The sequence below is a fragment of the Pygocentrus nattereri genome, chromosome 1, assembly GCF_015220715.1.
Source record: "Pygocentrus nattereri isolate fPygNat1 chromosome 1, fPygNat1.pri, whole genome shotgun sequence".
Lineage (NCBI taxonomy): Eukaryota > Metazoa > Chordata > Actinopteri > Characiformes > Serrasalmidae > Pygocentrus > Pygocentrus nattereri.
In genome coordinates this window covers 56,267,377-56,294,138 of record NC_051211.1, presented here as the reverse complement: position 1 = coordinate 56,294,138, position 26,762 = coordinate 56,267,377, and the positions used below count along the sequence as shown (strand labels likewise).

Here is a 26,762-nt window from a genome sequence, read left to right as displayed (position 1 = left end):
ATTTCATTTCATTACAGTGGCTGTAAAATGCTGTCATACCTACGGAGCCCACAAGAGGGCATAGTGTATGTTTTAAAAGGGTGATCTTCTGCCCCCTAGAGGTCATCAAGGTACTTCATGATTATTGTATAAAGAACTAAATATAATTTTCTTTGCATAATCATCTCAAGATGATATTATCTTGAGATATCTGATCTCATTATAATTATCTCCATAAATGGACTTGGCCTTACTAAATTTACATAAATGGGTGTGAAATTTCGCTAAGATTATAATTATTAGTTATTATAGTTATAACTGAGCCTGAAAAAGGACATGGGTAAACAAACAAACAAATAAAAAGTTATGGATTATCTACAATGGAGATAAAAAGCATCCTAATCCTAATGAAAATGCTTCGCATCATTATGATGTAATATTGCATAATAATGATTTAATATCTCATAATATTGAGAATGTTTTGCATCATTATGATGTAATATTGCATAATAATGATTTAATATCTCATAATATTGAGAATATTTCGCATCATTATGATGTAATATTGCATAATAATGATTTAATATCTTATAATAATGAAAACGTCTCTCAATCATTACCTAATATCTCAGTAATGATGTAATATCTAATATTTTGCACTTTGATCATCTTTAAGTCTAAAGACTTATAATATTTTCATAATAATAAGATTTTTTTCTGACAATTATGACTTGCAGTGATGATTTAATATGCCATAATATTTACAAGACTTTGCATGTTTATGAATTGGTATCTCATAATCCTGACTAAGTATCTCGCAAACCTGCTGTCGACTTGCTGCGTCATGAAAATGACAATGTTTATCACAACCATGACTTAATATCTCATATTAATGACTCACTGTCTCATAATTATGACTTAGTGTCTCATAATAATTTGCAAATGAAAAGAAAAAGAACCTGAAGTCATGAAGATGGGATGCTTAGTCATACTTATAATACTTATGAATATTTATGAATTATTAACTGGCTGTATTTCTTTTCCGGTGCTGTAAACCAGCTTCCACAGCGGGTCGGCTTCAGAGCAGTTCAGTGTTCTGCTGTGGTTCCTCTGGCCTTCTCCATGTGTTTATCCCTGGCAGAACCGAGAGGGAACCCAGTCACAGTGACCTGCATTCCTTCTCAGAGCGGCGAGTCGGTGAAAATGGGGTCAAGTCTAAATATAAACCTCAGGTCTGGACTGATAAACAGCGGTTTAGTGGCGCTGCAGTGAGCTGAGCACGACTCTGACTCTGTTTACATGAGAGTTTTGCCCGTGAACGCGGTGGAATAACCATGGCAGACGTTGAGGAGATGGACGAGGAGCAGCTCATCGAGTTTGCCATCCGGGTCAGCCTCCAGGAAGCCTGTACCTTCCCGCTTCAGACGTCTTCCAGGTGAGTAGATCAGGCTTTTAACTCACTCAGGCTCACGTTCTCCGCTCTGTTTGTTTTGGCAGGAGCTGAATGTGGTCACTGCTGGTTCTAATGCAGCTGTTATGATCTCTTATAATCCAACTTAAGCTCCCTGGAAACGGCGAGTGATGAAAATCTGAAGATTTTAGCCGCTGTCGAGCAAGGTAACCTCCCAGCCTGTGATCCGCCACCCTCATTACACATGTTGTTACCACACATTACTCAAAATCTCTACATAACTCAGTGTGTGAGGTGTGATCAGAGAGATTCAGCCGTCTTTACAGTGGTGGTGATGGGAACCAGACGTCGCCATGACTACAACACAGATATAGACACTTTATTCACCATCCAGAACCTCCAGAGAACCCACACATGTTTATATGTAACGTTTGAAGAGGATAATCTAGTGAAAAATATGAAAATACAGGTTTTCTAGAACTATTTTGCTTTACTACACCCTGCATGTATCCCTCCACCATGGATGAAGAAAACAAGGTTTTTGGCCAAAAATCAAAATTCGGTTAATCAAAAAAGGTTAAAACTATAAGATATTAAGTCCTAATAATGAGAAAGTTTCTTATTATTATGAGATATTACACTCTTTAGAAAGGATAGTGAAGAAAAAGGTTCTATATGCAACCGAGAACACTCAAAGAGCTTTTTGCATGGTGAAATGGTTCCTCAGATTGATGGAGAACGTGCTTTAGATGGTGCTATATAGAACATTTTTACTACATTCTACATAAAACCATCTACAGCACATGTTCCATCAGTCTGAAGAACCATTTCTCCATGCAAAGAACCGAAAAGAGGTCTTCTCTTGTAACAAGCCTGACACCCTTTTTAGCGCCATATAGAACCCTTTCCAAAAAAGTGCTGTACAGAACCTTCTATAGCATATTCTCCATCAGTCTGAAGAACCTTTTCACCATGCAAAGAACCATTTAACCATGCAAAGGGTTCTTTCAGTGTTCATGGTTCTATATAGAACCATGTTCTTCGCTATAGAACCCTTGAAGAACCGTCTTTTGTAAGAGTGTAGTCAAAATGATGAGAGATTTTATGAATAACTTTATGGATAGAAAATGTTTTAGATGACAATTTAATCTGAAAAGTGTCATAAAACAGCGTCTCAGTCATCAGGCAGTGAATCTAGAACCATTTACTGTAGGAACTTTCTGTGAGGAGCTTTTAGAGGTAGACGTCTGGTTCCCATCACAAAAAAAACAATGCAATTCGCTTTTAATGTGCTGAATACGTCATTAATAAACTACTGAATCATTAATAAAAGTGCAGTTTGATGTTTTCTGGTAAAGTCTATGGCAGTTTAAAGGGCCCATATCCTACGTATTTCTTTTAACCCCCCCTCCCCGAATGAGCTCTGCTCTGTTTGGCTGCCTCATTCAAAAGCAGTCTGGGTTGAAACACTCCTTATACGTCGGCATGAAATGGGCGGGGCTAAACGGCTATAGGCCGAATAGGTTGATGTATATTGTGCTACGTTCACACTTCCAGGCTGAAGTGGCCCAGATCTGATCTTTTGCCCTAATGTGACTCAGATCTGATGTTTTCAGGGCTGTGTGGACACAAATCTTTTCAAATCTGATTTTTTGCTCAAGTCCGGTCTCTCTGACTCGATGGTTCACACTCGTGTATGTGCCTCAAATCTGTCACTGATGGGAATCAATCTGCGTCCTGAAATGACCCTCATGCACTCATCCAACTCAGTAACGTCACGTGAATCAGAGACGTATCCGATCTAAGACAGTGGCTCAGGTCGGACTGCCCTGAAAACATCAGATCTGAGTCAGATTAGGGCAAAACATTGGATTTGTGCCACTTCAGCCTGGAAGTGTGAACGTAGCCTTTCATATGTGGTCCTAGATCGGACGTGTATCCGATTCGTGGCCACGTGACCTTAATGTGACGCTCAGATTGGAATTCATGTGCTTTTTTCCCTTCATCATTCAGCGTTACCATGGCAGCAGTGCCAAACAGCTGTTAAAGCCTGTAGACGGTGGAAAAGCAGCTCGTCTCACCTTTTCCTCCTCCGTCTGGCTCTAATAATGAAGCTGAGAGCTGATCAGAGTTAATGATCTTCTCAGAGAAGCTCGTTCTGCTCGTTAGTTTGTGCTGATGATGCAGTGATTCAGTCATGTGACGTCACTGAGTAGGAGGAGCTCATGAGGGTCAGTTCAGGAGCCGGTTCATCACATTAATGACCGATTAGAGTCACTGACCTAAACGAGGGTGAACCATCGAGTCAGAGATCGGATCTGAGTAACGAGGCTTGTAATGTGAACGTAGCTTAAGTAAATAACTTTTTTTGTGATGTCACAAAAACAGAGACTTCAAAATGCAGTATTTTCCATTTTATGAACTAAATGGACTTTTCGAAACTTTACACACACAGTTTTTAAAATTTCAGGTTTTTCATGACATGGGCCCTTTAATGCACCACTGAGTACAGAGAACCGCTTGACTTGATGTTCCATGATGTTGTGGTCAAGACAATGAACCTGCATGTCCATTTCTTCAGTAAACGCAGGTGTACAGTGCTTTTAATATCATGGGATGTCCTCCAGGTGATGTGTCTGCCGTGCGGGAGCTGCATCAGCACCGAAGCGCCTTTAAGGAGACGGACAGCCGGGGATGGCTGCCCATGCACAGAGCCTCTGTCCAGCCGAACGCCCAGCTCCTGGATGCTGTTCTTCTGGGTGAGCGGGGTCAGACTCATAGGTCATAACCACATGAAACCTTATAAGTGTTCATTTCTCGCATTGCAGAATCCCCAGAATAACTGCTTGCTGGCTTTGGGATGTGCCGGGTCTTCCATGCATGTCTGGCAGACACAGGTCATTGTAGCCTCCAGAAAAGCGACCGCGGGTTGTGGTTGAAAGTGGAGAGACTGCTGTTCTTTACAGTTTAAAAACACACACACACACACACACACACACACACACACACACACACACACACACACACACACACACACACACACACACACTCACTCACTCAGACACACTCTCACACACACACACACACACACACTCTCTCTCACACATACACACACTCTCACTCACACACACACACACACACACACACACACACACACACACACAGTCTGTGCTGCTTATCCTCCTGGGGATGATTATTCCAGCGGCCCATTTGAAAGCACATCATTTTACTTTAGCCAGTATTTAACACAATACTGTTCAAATTTAGCTTTTCATTTTATTCTAATTTGTTTTTCTGCTCTTTCTACTTTTATTTCTCAGCTTCAGTGTTTGATTGGAAAACACTTTGAGCTACTTTGTGTATGAAAAGTGCTTATCATTATTATTATTATTATTATTATATATCATTAAGGTGAAAACAGAGTCGTTCAGAGTGGTTCGCTGTGAAACTCTCTGTTCTAGATAAACTTCCAGAGTCAGAGCTGCTCCCAGTGGTGGTGATGGGAACCAGACGTCCCTCTAAAAGCTCCTCACAGAAAGTTCCTACATGAACTGGTTCTGAATTCACTGCCTGATGACTGAGACGCTGTTTTATGAGAGTTTAGAGAACTTCAACTCCATTCATGGTGGAGGGAGACATGCAGGGCGCTGTGCGGCAAAATAGTCCCCAAAGAAAACTCATTATTCCAGATTTTCCACTGTTTTCCATCATCAGCATTCCATATGAGCTCAGAAGACTCGTGTAGGTTCTCTGGTGGTTCTGGATGGTAAATAAAGTGTCTATATCTGTGTTGTAGTCATGGCGACGCCTGGTTCCCATCACCACCACTGTAAACCCCCTGAATCTCTCTGATTACATATGCTACATTCAATTATACAGACATTAAGAAAAGTCAGTGGAGTTCCCCTTTAATTTAGTATTCTGTGTTGGACAGCGTCCCACGAGCTGAGCATGGAGGAGGTCACAGGAGACGGCGAGACGGCGCTGACTTTGGCTGTCCAGGCTGGCCACGTGCAGAATGTGAAGATGCTGCTGCGTCACGGTGCTTCTCCACACAACACCAACAGCAAGAACGAAACGCCGCTGCTCCTGGGTAAAGCTTCACCACGGCCTCAGTGACGCCTCCATAAATACACAGATCCAGCAGAACATTCTGACCACCTCCTTGTTTCTACACTCACTGTCCACTCTATTAGACACTCCTACCTTGTCGGTCCACCTTGTAGATGTGAAGTCAGAGACGACAGCTCATCTGCTGCTGCACAGTTTGTGTTGGTCATCCTCTAGTCCTTCATCAGTGGTCACAGGACGCTGTTGGCTGCATATTTTAGGTTGGTGGACTATTCTCAGTCCAGCAGCGACACTGAGGTGTTTACAAAACTCCAGCAGCACTGCTGTCTGATCCACTTGCACCAGCACAACACACACTAACACACACCACCACGTCAGTGTTACTGCAGTGCTGAGAATGACCAACCACCCAAACAGTACCTGCTCTCTGAGGGTCCATGGGGGTCCTGACCACTGAAGAACAGGGTAACAGAGTATCAGAGAAACAGATGGACTCCAGTCTGTAACTGTAGAACTACAGAGTGCAGCTAGACGGTCAGTGGAGCTGATAAAGTGGACAGTGAGCGTAGAAACAAGGAGGTGGTCAGAATGTTCTATCTGACCGGTGTAAATCAGGACAGCCACTCTTTTAAAGCCAACGTTAGTAAATCTGCCCCATGGTCTCTCATTTTTCTCCTACAGCGACCAGGATCGGCTCCTACGACATGGTCCTGGTGCTGATCTTGGGCGGAGCGTTTGTGGAGCAGGTGTGTCTGAAGAAGTGGACGGCCACTCACGAGGCTGCCAAGGTGGGCTGCACGGACATCTTGATGCTCCTCCTCAGGCACAGTGGGAAGGTCACGGCCCGTGACGGACACGGCGTGACGCCGCTGGGCATCGCCGCAGAGTTTGGCCATGCTGACATTCTGCAAATCCTCATCGAACATGGTGAGATGGACCTTGAGTGACCCAGCTGACCACTCTGAGGAACAACACTTAACAAAGATGGTTCTTTAAATGTTCTTTAGTGAGGATATTGGTTCTGTTTATAGAGTCATTTCATGATTAAATGGTTCTTTATATAGAATCTTTTTGAAAATAGTTCAATATAGCTCTAAAAAGGGTTCTGCTATTGCTACATTGTCATAGCTTTTGGTTCTACATAGAACCATTTTCAAACAGGTTTGATATAGAACCACACACAGCACTTTCTCAGTCAATCTGAAACAATTTCACCATCCAAAGAATCATTTAAGCATACAAATCGGTCTAGATAGTTCTGGATAGAACCATTCTCTTTACTAAAGAACCTTGAAGAGCCATCTTTTTGAGTAGGTCTATGCAGAAATGACCAACAGAACCGAAAAGAAGGACAGATAAATGATATAAAAAGGGATTTTGTGAAGTAAAGTTTACGATCAGAAATGAATGCAGGCTGACTTTGCTGTGTCATGCTCCCTCTTTCTCCACTAGGAGGCGATGTCACTGCACAGGCCACCAATGGAGACAGCGTGATATATGATGCAACAGGCTCTGGAAACATCGACTGCATTCACCTGCTGCTCAGCCACGGCGCAGATCCCAATGTGGCCAGTCTGGCCTTTCAGCTCCCCATCCACCGTGCAGCGTATGAGGGGCATTACCTGTGAGCCCACCTCACCGCACACCTTCAGCGCAGTCTAATCCCATACAGAAACAAATATGTGGACATGCATTGGTCAGGCGTAACATTCTGACCACCTCCTTGTTTCTACACTCACTGTCCACTGTATCAGCTCCACTGACCACATAGTCTCACTCTGTAGTTCTACAGTTACAGACTGTAGTCCATCTGTTTCTCTGATACTCTGTTACCCTGTTCTTCAGTGGTCAGGACCCCCATGGACCCTCACAGAGCAGGTACTGTTTGGGTGGTGGGTCATTCTCAGCACTGCACTAACACTGACGTGGTGGTGGTGTGTTAGTGTGTGTTGTGCTGGTCTGAGTGGATCAGACACAGCAGTACTGCTGGAGTTTTGTAAACACCTCAGTGTCGCTGCTGGACTGAGAATAGTCCACCAACCAAAAATATCCAGCCAACAGCGTCCTGTGGGCAGCGTCCTGTGGGCAGCGTCCTGTGGGCAGTGTCCTGTGGGCAGCGTCCTGTGGGCAGCGTCCTGTGACCACTGATGAAGGACTGGAGGATGACCAACACAAACTGTGCAGCAGCAGATGAGCTGTCGTCTCTGACTTTACATCTACAAGGTGGACCGACAAGGTAGGAGTGAAACCACTGAAGAACAGGGTAACAGAGTATCAGAGAAACAGATGGACTCCAGTCTGTAACTGTAGAACTACAGAGTGCAGCTATACGGTCAGTGGAGCTGATAAAGTGGACAGAGAGTGTAGAAACAAGTAGGTGGTCAGAATGTCACGCCTGACCGGTGTATGTTTTAATAAACTTGAAATACACATCAAACACAAAGTAATCGATGCTGAAATACATTCCAAACACTAAAATGTATTTCAGAATATTTAGTATATCGCCCATATGTCGTGTCATATGTGAGGGTCCATGGGGGTCCTGACCACTGAAGAACAGGGTAACAGAGTATCAGAGAAACAGATGGACTACAGTCTGTAACTGTAGAACTACAGAGTGAAACCGTATGGTCAGTGGAACTGATGAAATGGACAGTGAGTGTAGAAACTAGGAGTTGGTTTTAATGTTATGGCTGAAGATTGTTGGTCTTTAAACTCTCAGGGCTCTGAAGACGCTCATCCCCATTACCACTAAGAGGGCCATCCGATTGTCTGGGATGAGTCCGATTCACTCGGCTGCAGATGGAGGTCAAGCCTCCTGCCTGGAGCTCCTCATTGACAAGGGCTTTGACGTCAACTCTCTCCTGGGGGGCCACATCTCCGACAACTACGGCGACATGAGGAAGACCCCGCTATATTTTGCTGTTTCAAACGGCGACGTCACCTGTACGAAGATGCTGCTCAATGCTGGAGCCCATTCCGACCTGGACCCTCTGCGCTGCCTCCTAGTGGCCGTCAGGGCATGCCGCTATGAGCTGGTGCGTCTGCTCCTGGCCTACGGCGCAGACGTCAACTGCTTCTTCACGCTGATTAACGATACGCAGTTCCCCACGGCGCTGCAGTACTGCCTGCAGGACGAGATGATGCTGCGCCTGCTTCTCAACAACGGCTACCATGTGGAGAGCTGCTTTCAGTGTGACCACGACGTCTGCCCCATGATGCCCGACATCTGGGAGCAGAGCTTCACGCTAGACAGTGAGACAGTCAGCAGATCCAGCAAAGTGACGGTAGGTTTATTTTAACAGACACAGGCTGGTTTGGATTCTTACCCAGCTGTTTTTTCACATTCAGGACTGATGTTCTAGTTCTAGCTGGGGTTCTAAAGGGCTTCTAAATGTTTGTTAATGACGCCTTTAGAGGGCGGCAGTGAGCGATGTTTGTTGAACCATTTTCAAACAGGTTTGATATAGAACCACACACAGCACTTTCTCAGTCAATCTGAAACAATTTCACCATCCAAAGAATCATTTAAGCATACAAATCGGTCTACATAGTTCTGGATAGAACCATTCTCTTTACTAAAGAACCTTGAAGAGCCATCTTTTTGAGTAGGACACATCTGTAACTGTAGAACTACAGAGTGAAACCGTATGGTCAGTAGAACTGATGAAATGGACAGTGAGTGTAGAAACTAGGAGTTGGTTTTAATGTTATGGCTGAAGGTCGTTGGTCTTTAAACTCTCAGGGCTCTGAAGACGCTCATGAGCGATGTTTGTTGATTTGATCGTTATTTGTTTTTTTAACCTTCCTGTTTTAGATTTTTTCCAGTGAAGTGTTTTTAAGACGTTTAATATGTGTGTAGTGTGTTATGGCTCAGTTCCCTCATTTTAATCAGATTATTTGATTACTAATATAATCGATGATCAAAGCTGCAGCTTCAGGTTTATTTCACTCAGTCTGAAAAACCCAATGCTGTTCTTCATTGTCCAACCTAATGTCCTGCCCTGTCTTCATTAGTTCTGTGAATTCGTCAGTGTGTCCTGGCTGAGGCACCTGGTGGGCCGGGTGGTGCGGACCCTCCTGGACTACGTGAGGCATGTGCACATCTGCTCCAAGCTGCAGAACATCCTGGAGACAAACAAAGAGTGGCCTGAGATCTGCGACATCCTCAGTAAGACACACTCACAGTGTGTTCATTCAGCAACGAGGGTCTATAAGCACGTAATTGGGGGGTGGGGGGGGGGGTGAGGGGGGGTATGGTAATAAGGGCCCCCCCCTTATTCTCTCTTCTGAAATCTTATCTCGACACATTTACAGAACGGTTATGGTCTAATTCTGGAATTTAAAGTGGACAATGAGTGTAGAAACAAGGATGACCCTCTAATGAACATCTCTACCGTCGCAGGGAGCCCACGCTCGCTGCAGCACCTGTGCAGGCTGCTCATCAGGGAGAAGATGACCCTGAGAAGCCTGAACAACCCTGAGTTCATGAGCGCTGTTCCTTTCCCCCCCACTCTGAAGAACTACCTGATCTACAAGGAGTATGACCTCTATGGCAGGATGGACGAGTGGTAGGGGCGCAGGAGCAGGTGGCTTTTCTACTGTATAGTTTTCAGGTTGCCTTTTAACTGAAAGTGTTATATTTTGTACTAGAACAATGTTACGGACTGAATAGCTGCGTTTCACCTGCGGTTAGTTTATAATGAGGACTTACATACAGTGTCCAATAAACCTTTCATGCTTTGTACCAAAACGACTGTTTTTCTCGTTTACGCCAATGTGGGAATTCCACTGATTCTGAGAGGGTTTAGTGTGAAACGGTCCAGACGTCTTTACAGTGGTGGTGATGGGAACCAGGCGTCGCCATGACTACAACACAGATATAGACACTTTATTTACCATCCAGAACCTCCAGAGAACCCACACGAGATTGTGAAGAGGTAAAATAGTGATAAATATGAAACAGCACGTTCTCTGTGGGGACTATATGTTTCCCCTCCACCATGAATGGAGTTTAAAAACATGTTTAAGTGGCCAAAGTTCCTTGAAACTCATGTCACGGGACGCCTCTAAAAGCCGTGTCAATGCATGAAGCACTTCAGACGTCTGGTTCCCATCACAGGCCGCTGTGAGGCTCTCTACGTGTTTATCTAGAACCTCACATCTCACGTCAAAACCACTCTGACTGACTCGGACTTTGTTTACACCTTAACGATTTATCAATACGGATATTCCGGGCGATAAGTGGGATTCCGCTTTAATGCCACACTGCCGAGGCAGCGTGAGCTCATCTAAAGGGGAACTCCACCTGATTTTTCAAATTTTCTGTATAATTCAGAGGTTCAGATGTAAACAGAGCCATACAGAGCGGGTTTGGCGTGAAAGGGTTCAGGTGTCTTTACGGTGGTGGTGATGGGAACCAGGGGTTGCCATGACTACAACACAGATATAGACACTTTATTGTACTGTCCAAAACCATCAGCGAACCCACACGAGTTTTTTTAAGATGTAAAATAGTGATAAATCTGAAATAAGTCATTTTCTGTGTTTTTGCATGTTTCCCTCCATCATGTTAACATTAATCAAACCAGTGAAACTTTTTGTCACTGCATGTTATGAAGCGTGTGACGCAGTGATGGAAGCTGCCCCTGACAGTGAAGCTGGCAAACCTCAGTGGTAGCAATAATATTTATCTTTGCACAGAATGTTTTTACTTGCAGATGTAAGCTCTGTAATCTGAATATCATCATACTGTCAGCAGCTAAACTGAAAAGCCAGCTTAGTTAACTACCTGAGCTTTACATCTTCACAGTAATGCTATTTATGGTTAGGGTGACCAGGGGTCCCCGTTTGCTGGGGACAGTCCGCATGCTTGGTGGCCTGTCCTCGGCTGGAACTGTGGAACTGTCCCCGTTCTTAATTCAGAGTTAAAACACACTGGAAAGTCCTAAGAAAGTCCTGCAGCAGAGCAGATGGGCAGACGTCTGACGTTGTGCTTGTTTTGTCCAGCAGAGGGCCTGAAGTGATTTCAGAGCCACTCGGTTCTCCCTGATGGAAACTGTTTACCTTCAGTGTTTTGTGCTTCTGATCATTTTAATAGACGTCAGCGTCACTAATTAATGACGTTCTATTAAAAGACTGGTTTACCAAGAGAGACGCTGGAGGACTTTCACCTGAAATGAGTTCATGAAGCCAGTCTGGTTATAAAAATGATAACAGGACCAGATCAGAGCCAGAATTACTCTTTTAGTACTTTTACTTTATACTTAAGTACATTTGAAGGGAAATACTTTAGTACTTTTACTCAACTGGAGGTCTAAAGGGAGGAACTTCTACTTTTACTGGAGGAATATTTTACCTTGGGGGTCTCGACTTTAACTCAGGTACATGGTTTGTGTTCTTCGTCCACTTCGGCTGATTTGTCCAGACAGACAGTCGACTTGACTGTAGCTACAATGAGAAACAAACAGGGTGTCATTTTAATCTACGTCACTTTTTCAGCCTCCAAATGTGACATACGGCATATGCTGATAGTGTCTCAGTCTGTCCAGAACTGGGGCTGCCCAGGGGGTTTTGGGTCTAGATATTGGCCTACAGACACAGGGCCTTTTCTGCAGCCATGGTCTCTTTTTACTGCTAAAATATTTAATGTGAATATGAATTATGGGCTCATACATCCACTGAATTCTCTGTGGTAAACAACGTCTCTGCCTCATCCCTGCCTGAGCCGCTAGACTTCGTGCCTTTTGAGGCCCTTTTCACGGATCAACTCTATTTCTAAAAAGTGTTTTTATGGGAAAAATGTCACTTATTCCCGTGCATGTTGACCATTTTCTTTACTGGATGTTCCATAATTCACCGGCTTCATTCAGCACGACAGGCTACTGTAAGATTTTCTGATATAGTTTAAAAGTTACCCAAGTTTATCAGTCGGCCTTCTCCATAGTCTTACAGTTTGGCAGATACCATGGCCAAAATATGTGAAACTGGAGTCGACCTCACTTTTTTTATCTCATAGATAAAATCAGTAACACTTTCTATGAATGTCACATTTGTAAGAATCTATAAACACATTTATAACATTTTAGAATTCATTCATAAGGCATTATAAATGTAATTTAATATACAATTACTTAATGAAAATGATTTATTACACTTTATAGCCATGTTTATTATACATTATGAATTGTTAATATAATGCATTATAAGTAGTGTTAATAACATGTTATACTGTCAGTCCCAGCTTGGAGAGTTTAAACACAAACACAAAGTTTATTTACGGGATTTCCAGTGTTTATTTCTCAGCGCTGGGGCTGTTAGAGCTGCATCTTCAGGGCTTCAGTCCTGAATATTCAGAGGCTCCAAACCGGCCGTCCAGCCTAGAATCACTGCTACAGTGAGCTTTTCTTACCGTGTCCCACTTTAAATGCTACACTACATAACATCACAGCAAAGCAGGTACCCATCAGCCCCTCCCCTGAACCCCTCTGACATCACACTGAGTGTGAAGTCACTGTGGAGTGAACGCTTGGAGAGGGAGGGGTGAGATAGTCGAGCGCTGGCATTGTAATTTGTTCACTGGTTCTAATGTTGAGCACTAGAACCCTTCACTCTGTAACACTGCACTACACTACAGTACAGTAATGCTGAGTTCTGCTGGCGTTCCACTGGATATGCAGTGTTAAGTCAGTGCCAGTCTAACGGTGGTGCACATTAACGGTGGTGCACATTAACGGTGGTGAACATTAACGGTGGTGCACATTAACAGTGGTGAACATTAACGGTGGTGAACATTAACGGTGGTGTACATTAACGGTGGTGAACATTAACGGTGGTGAACATTAACAGTGGTGAACATTAACGGTGGTGAACATTAACGGTGGTGAACATTAACGGTGGTGAACATTAACAGTGGTGAACATTAACGGTGGTGAACATTAACGGTGGTGAACATTAACGGTGGTGCACATTAACAGTGGTGAACATTAACGGTGGTGAACATTAACGGTGGTGTACATTAACGGTGGTGTACATTAACGGTGGTGAACATTAACGGTGGTGAACATTAACAGTGGTGAACATTAACGGTGGTGAACATTAACGGTGGTGAACATTAACGGTGGTGAACATTAACAGTGGTGAACATTAACAGTGGTGAACATTGACTTTCCCACATTGGGTGAAACTCTGATGTTGCTCTAGTTTAAACTCTGACATTTGAAGCCTGTAATGAGCTTTATTGTGTTTTAGTGTTTCAGTAAATCCTTCAGTAAATTCTTCAACTTGAAGCCTCAGTCTGAACCCTGGAGGAGGCTTTAGTCCAGCATGCTTCACTTTACTCAGAGTGGACTAATACAGCTTATGAGCTCTTATAATGTGTTATGAACAGTGTAATGCATTTTTATAAATATTTATAGCCATGTTTGATGCCTTATGAATGTATTATAACGTAATGAATGTGTCAACAGATGCTTATAAGGGGCAGTCGTGGGCTGGAGGTTAGGGATCCAGCCTCGTGACCGGAAGGTTGCCGGTTTAATCCCACATGACTGAGGTGCCCTTGAGCAAGACACCTAACCCCCAACTGCTCCCCAGGCGCTGCGGATTGGGCTGTCCACTGCTCTGGGCAAGTGTGCTCACTGCCCCCTAGTGTGTATGTGGTGTTTCACTGCCCAGATGGGTTAAATGCGGAGGTGAAATTTCCCCATTGTGGAACTAATAAGGGTCACTTAATCTTATTAAATGTGACATTCATAGAAAGTGTCACCGTTAAATCTTGGGATATTTTAATGATATATTGACCACCAAACTGAAAATGTCCACAGTTTTTATTTCAGAAATCTGACCGCCTTATTTACGGATAAGCACCCCATTAAAATGAATGTTAGGAAATGCAGTAACCACTTGTTAGTAGGTTTAGGTTTCCATGTACGGTAGTTTTATCCAAAATATTTTCAGTTTTGATATTTGTAATTAAAACAGCACTTTTCAGATGATCAGGACAGCATGTGTCACCTATTTCCTGTCCCTCTGCCATGAATGCATTTAAAAAACAAGCCAAAATCTTCCTGAAACATTCATAACCAGTTCATGTAGGAACTTTCTGTGAGGAGCTTTTAGAGGGGAACGTCTGGTTCCCATCACCACCACTGTGAACAGGTAAGTTTCTCTATAACAGAGCATTTCACGCCAAACCACCCTGAATGACATCTTAACCACTTAGAACACTTGAGGAATCAGTGGGATTCACCTTTAAGAGCACAGACAACTAACAATGCAGTAGATGCTGCATTGAAGCAGCTTCTTCCTGAGGCTTGTTGGGCTCCTGATCCAGATTAGCTGAAGAATTCACAACCATGCTGGACAGATGTCAGTGTTTACGAGCAGTTGACAACACCAGAGGCTCATCAGGGATTCACTGTCCAGCAGTCCAGAGCTGGTGGTGTTGCTAGACACTCGTGTTATCAGACAAACAGAATTCCTTTCCTGCCCAGCCACCATGGTCAGTCTCACCTCGCCTGGTCAGAGAGGAGGTTAAGTTGCAGGTTTAGAGCTGATCTGACCACACGGCAAACAGAACCGCCCAGACTGACACTGACGAATCAGGCTGACACATCTGAGGCATGTTTACAGCACAGAGCCAGGACTCTCAGTGTTCATCCAGCGGCATCAGAGCTCTCCAGATCCTCTGTTTTGGCAGGAATTAAGCGAAAGAGCACTGAAGAACCGCAGAACTGAAGATAAAAAGAAGCGTCAATAGTGCAAAATAAAGCCACAGTACGATAAATAAAAATATCCTACAACATCGTTCTTCAAGGTTCTTCAGTAAAGGCAATGGTTCTAGTTGTACATGCTTTGCATGGTTTCATGATTTCATGCTTTGCATGGCTCTTTTGAGACTTCATCCTTGTGATTGGTCAGGGGAAAGCTTTCAGGAGCATCATCCAAGATTAAGTTTACTTTAAGAAGACAGAAATATGGTGAACACACCAAGTGAACAAAAGCACTGGGACGCCTCAATCACTGAATTCAGGTGTTTATTCAGTCTCCTTGCCACAGGTGGGTAAAATCAAGCAGCTGCCTTTACACACATCAGTGAAAGAACGGGTCTAAAGAGCCACTGAATCCGGGCGCGGTGCTGTAATAGGAGGCCACCGCTGCAGCAAGTCAGTCTGTGAAATTTCTTCACTCCTAGATTTTCCACGATCAGCTGTGAGTGGTGTTATTGGGAAGTGGGAGCGTTGAGGAACCACAGCAGCTCAGCGACGAAGAACCAGAGCACGTAAAGTTACAGAGCGGGTCGCCGAGTTCTGAGGAGCACAGAGCATGAAAGACTCCAACACTCTGCTGATCAATACCTGCAGAGTTCAGACCTCCTCTGGCATCAACATCAGCACAGTCTGATGGACGAGGAGGACGTTACCTGCCTGACTGCACTGTTCCAGCTGTAAAGTTTGGTGGAGGAGGGATGATGATGTAGGGCTGTTTTTCAGGGGTTGATCTAGAACCCTTAGTTCCAGAGAAGGTAATCTTACTGATTCAGCAGAAGACATTTTGTACAATTGTAGCTTCCAATTTTGTGGAACAGTTTGGGGAAGAACCTTTTCTGTTCCAGCATGACTGAGCTCCAGTGACCAAAGCAGCTCCATAAACTCCCGACTGGGTGAGTTTGGTGTGGAAGAACTTGACTGGCCCTCATAAAGCCCTGACCTCAAGCCCATCCAACACCTTTGGGATGAACTAGAACTTAGACTGTGAGCCAGACCCTCTGATCTCACAAATGCTCTTCTTGATGAATGGACACAGACACTCCAACATCTTGTAGAAGCTTCCCAGAAGAGTGGAAGCTGTTAGAACTGCAAAGGGGGACCAACTCCATATTAATGCCCATGGATTTAGAATAGGATTCATAAGAGTTCCTGGGGTGTGACGTGTAGGTGTCCCAATACTATTGTCCATATAGTGTATATTGGTCATTATTAGTCATTGGAATATTATTCAAAAGCTTTAGTCTTCTTCTTTCGGCTGCTCCCTTTAGGGGTCGCCACAGCGGATCATCTGCCTCCATCTTGCCCTATCAACTGCCTCCTCTACTTTCACACCAACCATCTCCATGTCCACCTTCACTACATCCATAAACCTTCTCTGAGGTCTACCTCTTCTCCTTCTACCCGGCAGCTCCATCTCCAACATTCTTTGCCCAATATCTCCACTATTCCTCCTCAACACATGTCCAAACCATCTCAACCTGGCCTCTCTGGCTTTATCTCCAAACTGCTCCACCTTCACCGTCCCTCTGATCTGCTCATTTCTAATCTTGTCCATCCTGGTCACTCCCAACGAAAATCTCAGCATCTTCATCTCCACCACCTCCAGCTCAGCCTCCTGTCTTTTAGACAGAGCCACAGTCTCCAAACCAAACATCACAGCAGGACGCACTGCTGTCTTGTAGACCTTCCCTTTCACTCTTGCTGCTATCCTTCTGTCACACATCAGCCCTGACACCCGTCTCCACCCACTCCATCCTGCCTGCACCCTCTTCTTCACCTCTTTTCTACACTGTCCATTGCTCTGGATGGTTGACCCAGGATATTTGAAGTCATCCACCTTTACGACCTCGACTCCTTGCATCCTCACCTTTCCACCTGCCTCCCTCTCATTCACACATATGTATTCCGTCTTGTCTCTACTGACCTTCATTCCTCTGCTCTCCAGTGCAGACCTCCACCTCTCCAGATTCAAAAGCTTTAGTACATGTCAGAATTGTGCTACATGCAAGAGCTCAGTGGCTAAAACTGTAGTTTGGGATATTCAACACATCTTTGAAATATTAGTGACGTACTGAAGTCTAAATACACTGCAGAAAATATCATCTTAGCCAGTGAAAACATCGTAACTGTAGTGAATAAATCTAATGTCTCTCATTACGAGTCTGTTGTGAGAATATTATGATTATTCCACCTGTTTCTGTTCATTTTTACTTCTTTTAAGTGATTTTATCTGGTGAAAGTGTCTGATTCCACTGGCAGATTAGTTCACTTGTTTGGAAAAATAATGCTGATAAATTTACTAATTTCAAGAAATAATGATTAAAACGTAAAACATGATCTGCCGATGACATAAGACACTTTTATAATTAAAACTGCTTAAAAACAAACAAAAATTTGCGGAAACAGGTGGAATAATCTCACAATATTCTTAAAACTGTCTCATAATGAGAAATATTAGATTTATTGACTGCATTTAAGATGATTACACGCACTAAGACATGCAGTGTAGCACTTAACTCAAACTGTAATAAGCAAAAAACGACATTACAATACTCTGATGCTGCCAGTTATACACTAATAAGATGAATTTAAATGAGAATTCATGTTCAGTTTAGTTTGCATAACAAAATGTTTGTTTTGCAATTAAATTATTAAGTGATTTTCATGCAAAACACCTCTAATTATGTATGAAAGCAGGTCAGTGATGAATAAACGCTGCAAAAAGTGAAATGATCTTGAATCCAGTCAATATATGTAATATGTCTTATTTTAAGATGGGTTTGCACTTTTTATTAGATTAGTTAACTTATTTCTAGATATGATTTACTTGTTTTAGGACATTTTATTAGCTAAATGATCTCACTGTGGCGGATAATGTTACTGGCTCATTTCTTTAAACAAGCTAAATGATCTGCCTGTATAGTGAGATTATTAATTATTATTCATAAGTAAAATTAACATACTTGAAACAGGTAAATTCCTTAGATAGAAATGTTCGATTTATTGACGATGTTTAAGATAATTTTACTTAACAAGACACCATTTTTTGCAGGGTTGACACTCAAATGCTGCCAATTACACACTAAATTTAGATGAGAGTTCAGCTGTTCAGTCATTTGCATAACGAAGCGTTTGTTTTGCAATGAAATTATTTGTGATTTTTATGTACAAGACCACTATTTATGCACCAGTGCAGGTCAGTGGTGAATAAAGCTTCATGAAAAGTGAATAAACCACTTAAAAATGTCCAACTTTAAAGGCTCATGACAAAAGGTTATGAGCAGGACATTAACAAGGGAAGAACTCTATATAGAACCACAGAAGAACAGAAGGACTCTATATAGAACCACAGAAGAACAGAAGGACTCTATATAGAACCACAGAAGAACAGAAGGACTCTATATAGAACCACAGAAGAACAGAAGGACTCTATATAGAACCACAGAAGAACAGAAGGACTCTATATAGAACCACAGAAAAACAGAAGGACTCTATATAGAACCACAGAAGAACAGAAGGACTCTATATAGAACCACAGAAGAACAGAAGGGCTCTATATAGAACCACAGAAGAACAGAAGGGCTCTATATAGAACCACAGAAGAACAGGAGGACTCTATATAGAACCACAGAAGAACAGGAGGACTCTATATAGAACCACAGAAGAACAGGAGGACTCTATATAGAACCACAAAAGAACAGAAGGACTCTATATAGAAACATAGAAGGATAGAAGAACTCTATATAGAACCATTTTCAAAAAAGCAAATGACTCGTTAGAACCATGAGTTCTACATAAAACCACTTCATGATCAAGCGGTCCTCTGTATGGTGAAAGCGTTCTTCAGATCGACGGAGAATGTGTGGTATATGGTTCTATGTACACCAGAAAGGGTTGCAAGCTGCATATTGACAATAGAAGAACTCTATATGGAACCATTTTCAAAAAGCCAATGGTTCTGTTTAGGACTGTGAGTTCTATATAGAACCATGTCATGACTTCGCCGAAGCCCAACTGCTGCGCTTATTTCCACGCTCTTCTCTCATCGCCCGGTTGGGCTTATTTTGGACATGAACAATGCCGGGAGGATCTGTTGGCAGGCCTCGCCGCGGGCCGGGTGACCTCAGGTTCTTATTGCGGCTCTATCTGTTTGACTCCCACCTCCCAAAAAAGCAACGGCATCACAGCCCAGAGCTTTGCTGCACGCCTCTTCTGATCCCACTCTTAAAAGCTCGTCCATCTGCTGGCCGCTGTAGACCATCAGACACCCCCATCCTGACACTGTCCCCCACACCGGTCACCTCCAGCCCTGGTCTCAGGAGCCACAGAGAGGACAGCTCTACTCCGAGAGCTACGGAAGCCATGAGCACCTTCGGCTACCGGCGGGAGCTCAGCAAGTACGAGGATCTGGACGAAGATGAGCTGCTGGCCTCGCTGACCCCCGAGGAGCTCCGGGAGCTGGAGAAGGAGCTGGCCGATATTGACCCGGACGAGAACGTCCCTATCGGACTAAGACAGAGGGACCAGACGCCTAAAACTCCCACGGGCACCTTCAGCCGAGAGGCTCTCCTCAAATACTGGGAGAACGAGTCACGCAAGCTTCTCGAGGGTGAACGGACGGGGTCCTCAAGCCACCAGGTCAGTGGAGCCCCAACAGACACCTGTGGCCCCTCTTAAAATAGAAGGTTCTTTAAAGGTTCTTTATAGCATGACGAAGGGTTACAAGCAGGACATTAACAAGGAAAGAAGTCTATATAGAACCACAGAAGAACAGAAGAACTAACTCTCTCTCTATATATAGGCATTTTCAAAAAAGCAAATGGTTCTATTTAGAACCTTTTTCATGATTAAGTGGTTCTCTGCATGATGAAACTGTTGTTTGACTGATACAGAATGTGTGGTATATGGTTCTATGTACACCAGAAAGGGTTGCAAGCTGGATATTAACAATAGAAGAACTCTATATAGAACCACAGAAGAATAGAAGAACTCTATATAGAACCACAGATGAATAGAAGAACTCTATATAGAACCATTTTCAAAAAAGCAAATGGCTCTCTTTAGAGCCATGAGTACTACATAAAACCACTTCATGATCAAATGGTTCTCTGTTTGGTGAAATTGTTCTTCAGATTGACGGAGAATGTGTGGCATATGGTTCTATGTACAGCAGAAAGGGTTGCAAGCTGCATATTGACAATAGAAGAACTCTATATGGAACCATTTTCAAAAAGCCAATGGATCTATTTAGAACTGTGATTTCTATATAGAACCATTTTCACTAAGCGGTTCCTGGCATGGTGAAGTGATTCTTTAGTTTGTTACAAAAAAGGGTTCTTCCATTGTTATGATGTAAAGACAGTGATTCTATATAGAACCACAAAGACTCAAACACTGATTTAGGGGTTCTCTCTACCTTTGATAAACATCCCAAAATAATCTACATCCTTAAAATTGAAATAAATGGTTCTTCAAGGGTTCATTAGTAAAGAAAATAGTTCTATGTAGCCCTTCATGAAGCAAAGAACCCTTTAATCATATAGAAGCTTTTTCTTTCCTAAAGAACCATTATTTTTAAGTCTACACTGATTATCATTTTATCAATAGAACACTGTAAAATGCTGTGGGAAACTCTACTATACCAGCCACCTCTTAAAAAGATGGTTCTTCAAAGGTTCCTCAGTAAAGACAATGGTTCTATAGAGAACCATGAACACTCAAAGAACCCATTGCATGTTGATATGGGTCTTCATATTGATGAAGAATGCATTTTAAATGGTTCTATATAGAATATTTTTGAAAAGGGTTCTATATAGCACCGAAAACGGTTCTGCTGTAGTTACGATGTCGAGCTTGTTACATTAGAGGATCCCTTTTTGGCAGCATATAGAATCATTTTCAAACACACGACACATTCTCAATCAAACTGAAGAACGGCACACCATGCAAATGGTTCTTTGAGTGTTCATGATTCTTATAGAACCATTGCCTTCACTATGGAACCCTTGAAGAACCATTGTACTTTCAGGTTTGGTCAATAAATTATTCCCAAACAATAATTTTCCAATCTGACCAAACCTGAGCCATGATGTTGTAATTTTTTATTTAATGTTCTCCGTTCTTTTGTTGTCGTTCTTGCTGTGGATTACAGGATGGAGAGAATAATGAGAAAGAGGAATCGGAGGAGGAGAAGGAAGCTGCTGAGGAGAACGAAAAGGGAGAATCTCAAGACTGTGTACGTGCAGAAGATGAGGAGGAGGATAGTGAAGTGGAGGACCCTGTGACAGAAGACGAGGAGGACGAAGATGAGGAGGACGAAGATGAGGATGAAGATGAAGAAGAAGAGGAGGAGGATGAAGAACAAGAGGAACATTCCAAAAAGGAGAACGTCGTGGAGCAACGTGCTCCTCCGTACACCCTGCAAAATGGTCACTCTACGCTCAAACCGGAGGAGCCTGTGAGGAGAAGTTCACCGCTGGACCCGAGTTTTAGAGCTCAGGAGTCCAGCCAGCTGTCCGGAAACCCCACGGTAGTAGACGAGGCTCTGGAGAAGATCCTCAGCGATGACCCTGACACTGCCGAGGTCAACCTCAACAATATCGACAACATCTCTCAGGAAACCCTGATCCACTTTGCGGAATCTCTGCGCTCCAACACGCACGTGCGCATCTTCAGCTTGGCCAACACGCACGCGGACGACCAGGTGGCCTTCGCCATCGCCAAGATGCTGAGGGAGAACCTCCACATCACCAACCTGAACATCGAGTCCAACTTTGTGACGGGGAAGGGCATCTTGGCGCTGGTGCAAGCCCTCACCCGCAACAGCACGCTGACGGAGCTGCGCTTCCACAACCAGCGCCACATCCTGGGTGGGCAGGTGGAGATGGAGATGGTGAAGCTGCTGAAGGAGAACACCACGCTGCTCAAGCTGGGCTACCAGTTCGACCTGCCGGGCCCGCGCATGAGCATGACCGGCATCCTGACCCGCAACCAGGACAGACAGAGGCAGAAGAGGATGCAGGAGCAGCGTCAGCAGCAAGGGGGCGCCGCCACTCCCATCAATCCACGTACCAGCGCCCTGCAGAAGAGCACGCCGACCTCGTCGCCTTATGGTTCTCCTCGGAGTTCTCCGTGGTCCTCCCCGAAGCCGGTGAAGAAAAGCACCCCTCCTTTGCTAGCGCCACCTCCCCCGCCCCCTCCACCACCTCCACCCCCACCTCCTCCGCCTCCCCCACCTCCACCCAAAGCCCTGAAAGTAACCCCCGAGAAGAAAGCCCCCACCCGAAACATCGCAGAGGTCATCAAGCTCCAAGAAGCCAGCGCCAACAAGAAGCAGCAGCAGACTCAGGGCAAGCCCAAGACCAAGAAAGGGAAGAAGAGGCCGCCCAAGGAGAACGAGACCGAGAGCATCCTGAAGGAGCTGAAGAACGCCCTGAGGCCCATCGCCGACAGAGAGACCTCCAGGCCGTCCACGCCGATGCGCTCGGCTCACGACGAACTCATGGCCGCCATCCGGGCGAGCAGCATCAGGTCTCTCAAACAGGTGAATATCACAACACACAGCGTCTCGGCTTTGATTCAATGGTAGATTCTGTAATGAGGAGTGAACATGATTCATACACACTAAACATTACATATTAAAAACATTACATCATCTATTTTGCATAAAAGCTTGAACAAAAATAATAAACTTACAAATATAATGCATCTCCAATAATGTAACAAGCTATTTCTTCACTGGTTTTCATTACAATTTTTGACCACGTTAGACGCATTTTTGGGGCCACTTGGTTAAATTATTGGGAAATTATTCTAATATTGAGTTCTACAAACCAAGTTTCTACATTCCATGACTTTTCCAGGATATTCATGATTGTATGAACCCCGTGTGTGGATCATTCTACCGAACTGACTCAAAGTCAGAGCTGAAAACATTTGGGACTTTAACTGATCTTGGACTTCAGACCAAACTCCTTCTGCTCTGAGTGACTCTAAACCTTAATTATGTTTATTTTATTAAAACTAATGACTGATCATTCCATTTAGTCTCTACCAAAACAATCAGAACTCGACCCGAACTGGACCGAATGTGTCCGTCGTGACGGTTTCAGCTCATTCTGAGCTCAGAAACTCAGCAGTTCATGACCAGCAAACTCAGCTCTGAGCAGCTGTTCACACAGAAAATCACCATATTTTACACTAAAACACTAAAAAGAGCTGAACTGCAGAAAATATGGAGATTCTTAATGTTCCTCACTGACTTTCAGACTTTGGGACACATTTACTTCAGAACACTGGGATCTAACTGCTCACCATGTGGCCATGAGGGACAGGGATGCAGCCCCCGTCATTTTACGTGACTGACCACTTCGTGGCTGAGTTGCTGTCGTTCCCAATCGCTTCCACTTTGTTATAATCCCACTGACAGTGGACGGTGGAATATTTAGTAGTGAGGAAATTTCACGACTGGACTTGCTGCCCAGGTGGCGTCCGATCACGGTACCACGCTGGAATTCACTGAGCTCCTGAGAGCGACCCATTCTTTCACTAATGTCTGTAGAAGCAGTCTGCAGGCCTAGGGGCTCGGCTTTATACACCTGTGGCCATGGAAGTGACTGGAACACCTGAGTTCTGTGATTTGGATGGGGGAGTGAAGACTTTTGGAAATATAGTGTAGATCATAACATGATGCTTATCTAATCTTGTTTAAATTGTTAGTTTAGTAGAACGTTCCATCTGACTTTAGAACAGTTTTACAGTGCACTAAAGTTATTAAACTTACTAACGTCGAACAGTGCAGGTGTGAATAAAGGAGCTTGGAGAGCCGGTCCTGCGTTCCAGCGTTCCATTTGTCTGCTGCATTGCGTCGACTGTTCGGCCTTCTTCCTCGATGTGGAACGTCGTCTTCCAAAACCGTCTGAACACTCACAGCAGAGCTGGTTCTAGTGACCTGCCCTGGAATGTGCCACGTGCTGAAAGAACACACCACTGAACCCTCAGCCTGAGTGGACGTCGTGCCCCTGTGATGGAAAAATGGCAGTTACCCTCAGATGACAGGATCCTGACCCCCACACATTCCTGCCTCTTAATGCCTCTATAAATAGCCCTCGTTTTGTCCGGCCTTGATAAGACAGATGCCTCGCAGTGCTGGGCAACAGCATGGCAGGACTAAATAAACAAGGCCTTATTTTTCTCTGGCAGATTAGATTCTCCAGCTTGGGACTGAACCAAAAATGGATTAAAATGTTGAGCGTAATTTAATGTGAAGCCTCATAAACAAACTTCACTGAAACCACAAAACCACAGAAATAATTCATTACAAATGAATAATTACACTGCTTAAACTGTTTATTTACTTGAGAGTTACTCTCTAAAACACAAACACATCTGTAGCAGCTGTACAAACTCAGTGCTTTATTTACAAACAGCCAGTTCTACTGATTCAAATGATGAATGGCTCAAAAAAATGACATCTCTGCAAGTGGAAAGATCTTAAATGTAGTTAATATACCTAATGTTTCTCTTTATGAGACGTTTGTAAGACTATTGTAAGATTTTTCCAACTACTTATTTTAAAAAGTCATGAAGCTAATTTTGTATGCGTCAAGTAAAATGATCTGCCAATGCAGTAAGATGCTTTAAATGAGATAAAATGTCTTAAAACAAAAATGAAAGATCTTACTCAGAGAAACCAGTGAAATTATCCTATAATATTAATATATAATATAATAATGAGAAATATTAGATATACTGACTACACGGAAGATGTCTTTTCTTGCACTGCAGTAAAGCTAGCTGCTAGGCTAGCTGCTTCACTAAGTGCTGCTGCACACTATCAGACTGTATTTGGTGAGGTTCAGTGCTATCACTTTCACAGCTGCCTTCTGCTGTAGCTTGTAATGAAGTGTGACTTTTGTGGGATAATTATTGATTATATTTCCCATTAATATAAGCTATATACTTATTTGATATCCAACACCCCCACAAAAAGTCTGATAGGGGGACAGTCGTGGGCTGGAGGTTAGGGAACCAGCCCTGTGACCGGAAGGTCGCCGGTTCGATCCCTCGGCAGACAGTCCATGACTGAAGTACCTTTGAGCAAGGCACCTAACCCCCAACTGCTCCCCGGGCGCCGTGGATAGGGCTGCCCACCGCTCTGGGCAAGCTCTCTGCCCCATAATGTGTGTTTACTAGTGTACATGCACTAAATTCTAATAAAATGATTGTCTCCGTCCTTTGCTGAATTTGCACCACTATTGGACTGGATGTCTGGTATGTTTGGGGGAGGTTGGGTTTTGGAGATCTTTACCCATCAGTTTCATTTAACGTGGTTAGATGAATCAATAGATTCCCTGAGTTCACTGCAGGTTACACGCAATGACAGACACGGATAATCTATTTAGAGAGAAAATCCGGTTTGAATGCATTGAGTGGAATTAACCCTCACCTCATCCCATCTCATCCCGAGATCATACGAGACTCTCATCCAGAGTTATGAGCCTGTGAAGAGGGGCTGAGATACACGTCATCTGCCTCTCACCGTGTGGAGCTGCTGGATTCGTGTGTCCGTCTACATTCTGTGTGAAACTGACCGACGGACACTCAGGAGATCACTAAGGACTGACCGTCACGCCGGAAACCCTTCATTCTTCACTCAGTCCACATCGGAGTCTCATGTGAAACAGCGTCAGAGAGTTTCCAGCTGCTGAAGCTGCTGCAGCGGGTTTGGAAAGCAGTGATGAAGATAACGGAGCGTTTAGATATGAAACACATGAGGATCCTGTTCCATGAAGAACCTTTAGAGGAGCGTTTAAGAAGAGACGAACAGAACCAGAGAGAGAACGACCTCAGAGCCCAGAGGGTTAATGCTGCTCCGTTAGAGGCTTATGAGTAACATTACTGTAATGCATTACTTTACACTGTTTAACCCTCAACACTGCTTCTCAGTGAACATGCAAACCTGACCAACAGCTTCTTGTTTTGTCTTTACAGGTGGAAGTTCCTCAGTATCTTCGGTAATAAAGCCAAAAGACTTTGGACTCAGAACATGAAGGATGTCCAGGTTGATGTATCGTCTCCGGAGATCCTTCCACAGCTCTGTGGCCGTATCTCCGTGTCGCTGTGGTGGCTCCACACTGGCAGTGCAAGCGTGATTACTTGATGTTAATAACGAGAACGTTCACTTTTCCACTGTTTCTCCTGAGCGGCGACAGTTTGTAAACACGTGTCTCCCAGTCTGTCCTTCGTTCCAGAAGCAGACTGCTGATGAATGATTCCAAAATGAATTGGAAAGACGTCTGGTTCCATTGACTTACATTATAATTAAAGTATGTTTTTTCCTTCTGTAAAGTTACTATTTTGGAGATACAAGGTTTTCTTCACTGACCGCAGGGTTTCCTGCCATCTATTCAGCATACTGATCAATCATAACATTATTTGAAGGTTAATTTATATTTCTATTATATATTGCTTTCTGTATAAATGTAAATATGTGCTTTGATGTGAAAAAAATTAAAAATCTTCATGAAGGC

At 43.7% G+C, this 26,762-nt stretch overlaps 2 protein-coding genes and 1 long non-coding RNA gene across 4 annotated transcripts; 2 read left to right on the top strand and 1 right to left on the bottom strand.

The window, feature by feature from the left end:
• Positions 1 to 10,214, top strand: asb15b (ankyrin repeat and SOCS box containing 15b). The gene is made up of 10 exons (XM_037545592.1): positions 1 to 110; positions 1,039 to 1,414; positions 1,541 to 1,596; positions 4,018 to 4,149; positions 5,325 to 5,483; positions 6,143 to 6,388; positions 6,914 to 7,085; positions 8,184 to 8,748; positions 9,479 to 9,632; positions 9,867 to 10,214. Exons 2-10 carry the CDS (start codon positions 1,314 to 1,316, stop codon positions 10,034 to 10,036), a joined length of 1,755 nt encoding a protein of 584 aa, XP_037401489.1. The 5' UTR covers positions 1 to 110; positions 1,039 to 1,313; the 3' UTR covers positions 10,037 to 10,214.
• On the bottom strand, positions 9,504 to 24,308 carry LOC119265322. Of its 2 annotated transcripts, none has more exons than XR_005131595.1 (3): positions 24,014 to 24,308; positions 11,820 to 11,911; positions 9,504 to 9,589 (listed from the first exon to the last, which is right to left on the bottom strand). It is a non-coding gene; the product is annotated as an uncharacterized LOC119265322 (long non-coding RNA). The 2 variants fall into 2 exon arrangements; XR_005131590.1 differs by having other exon boundaries at positions 24,018 to 24,308.
• On the top strand, positions 19,405 to 26,762 carry lmod2b (leiomodin 2 (cardiac) b). The gene is made up of 3 exons (XM_017682574.2): positions 19,405 to 19,869; positions 21,383 to 22,774; positions 26,224 to 26,762. The coding sequence occupies exons 1-3, from the start codon at positions 19,594 to 19,596 to the stop codon at positions 26,248 to 26,250; spliced, it is 1,695 nt and encodes a 564-aa protein (XP_017538063.1). The 5' UTR covers positions 19,405 to 19,593; the 3' UTR covers positions 26,251 to 26,762.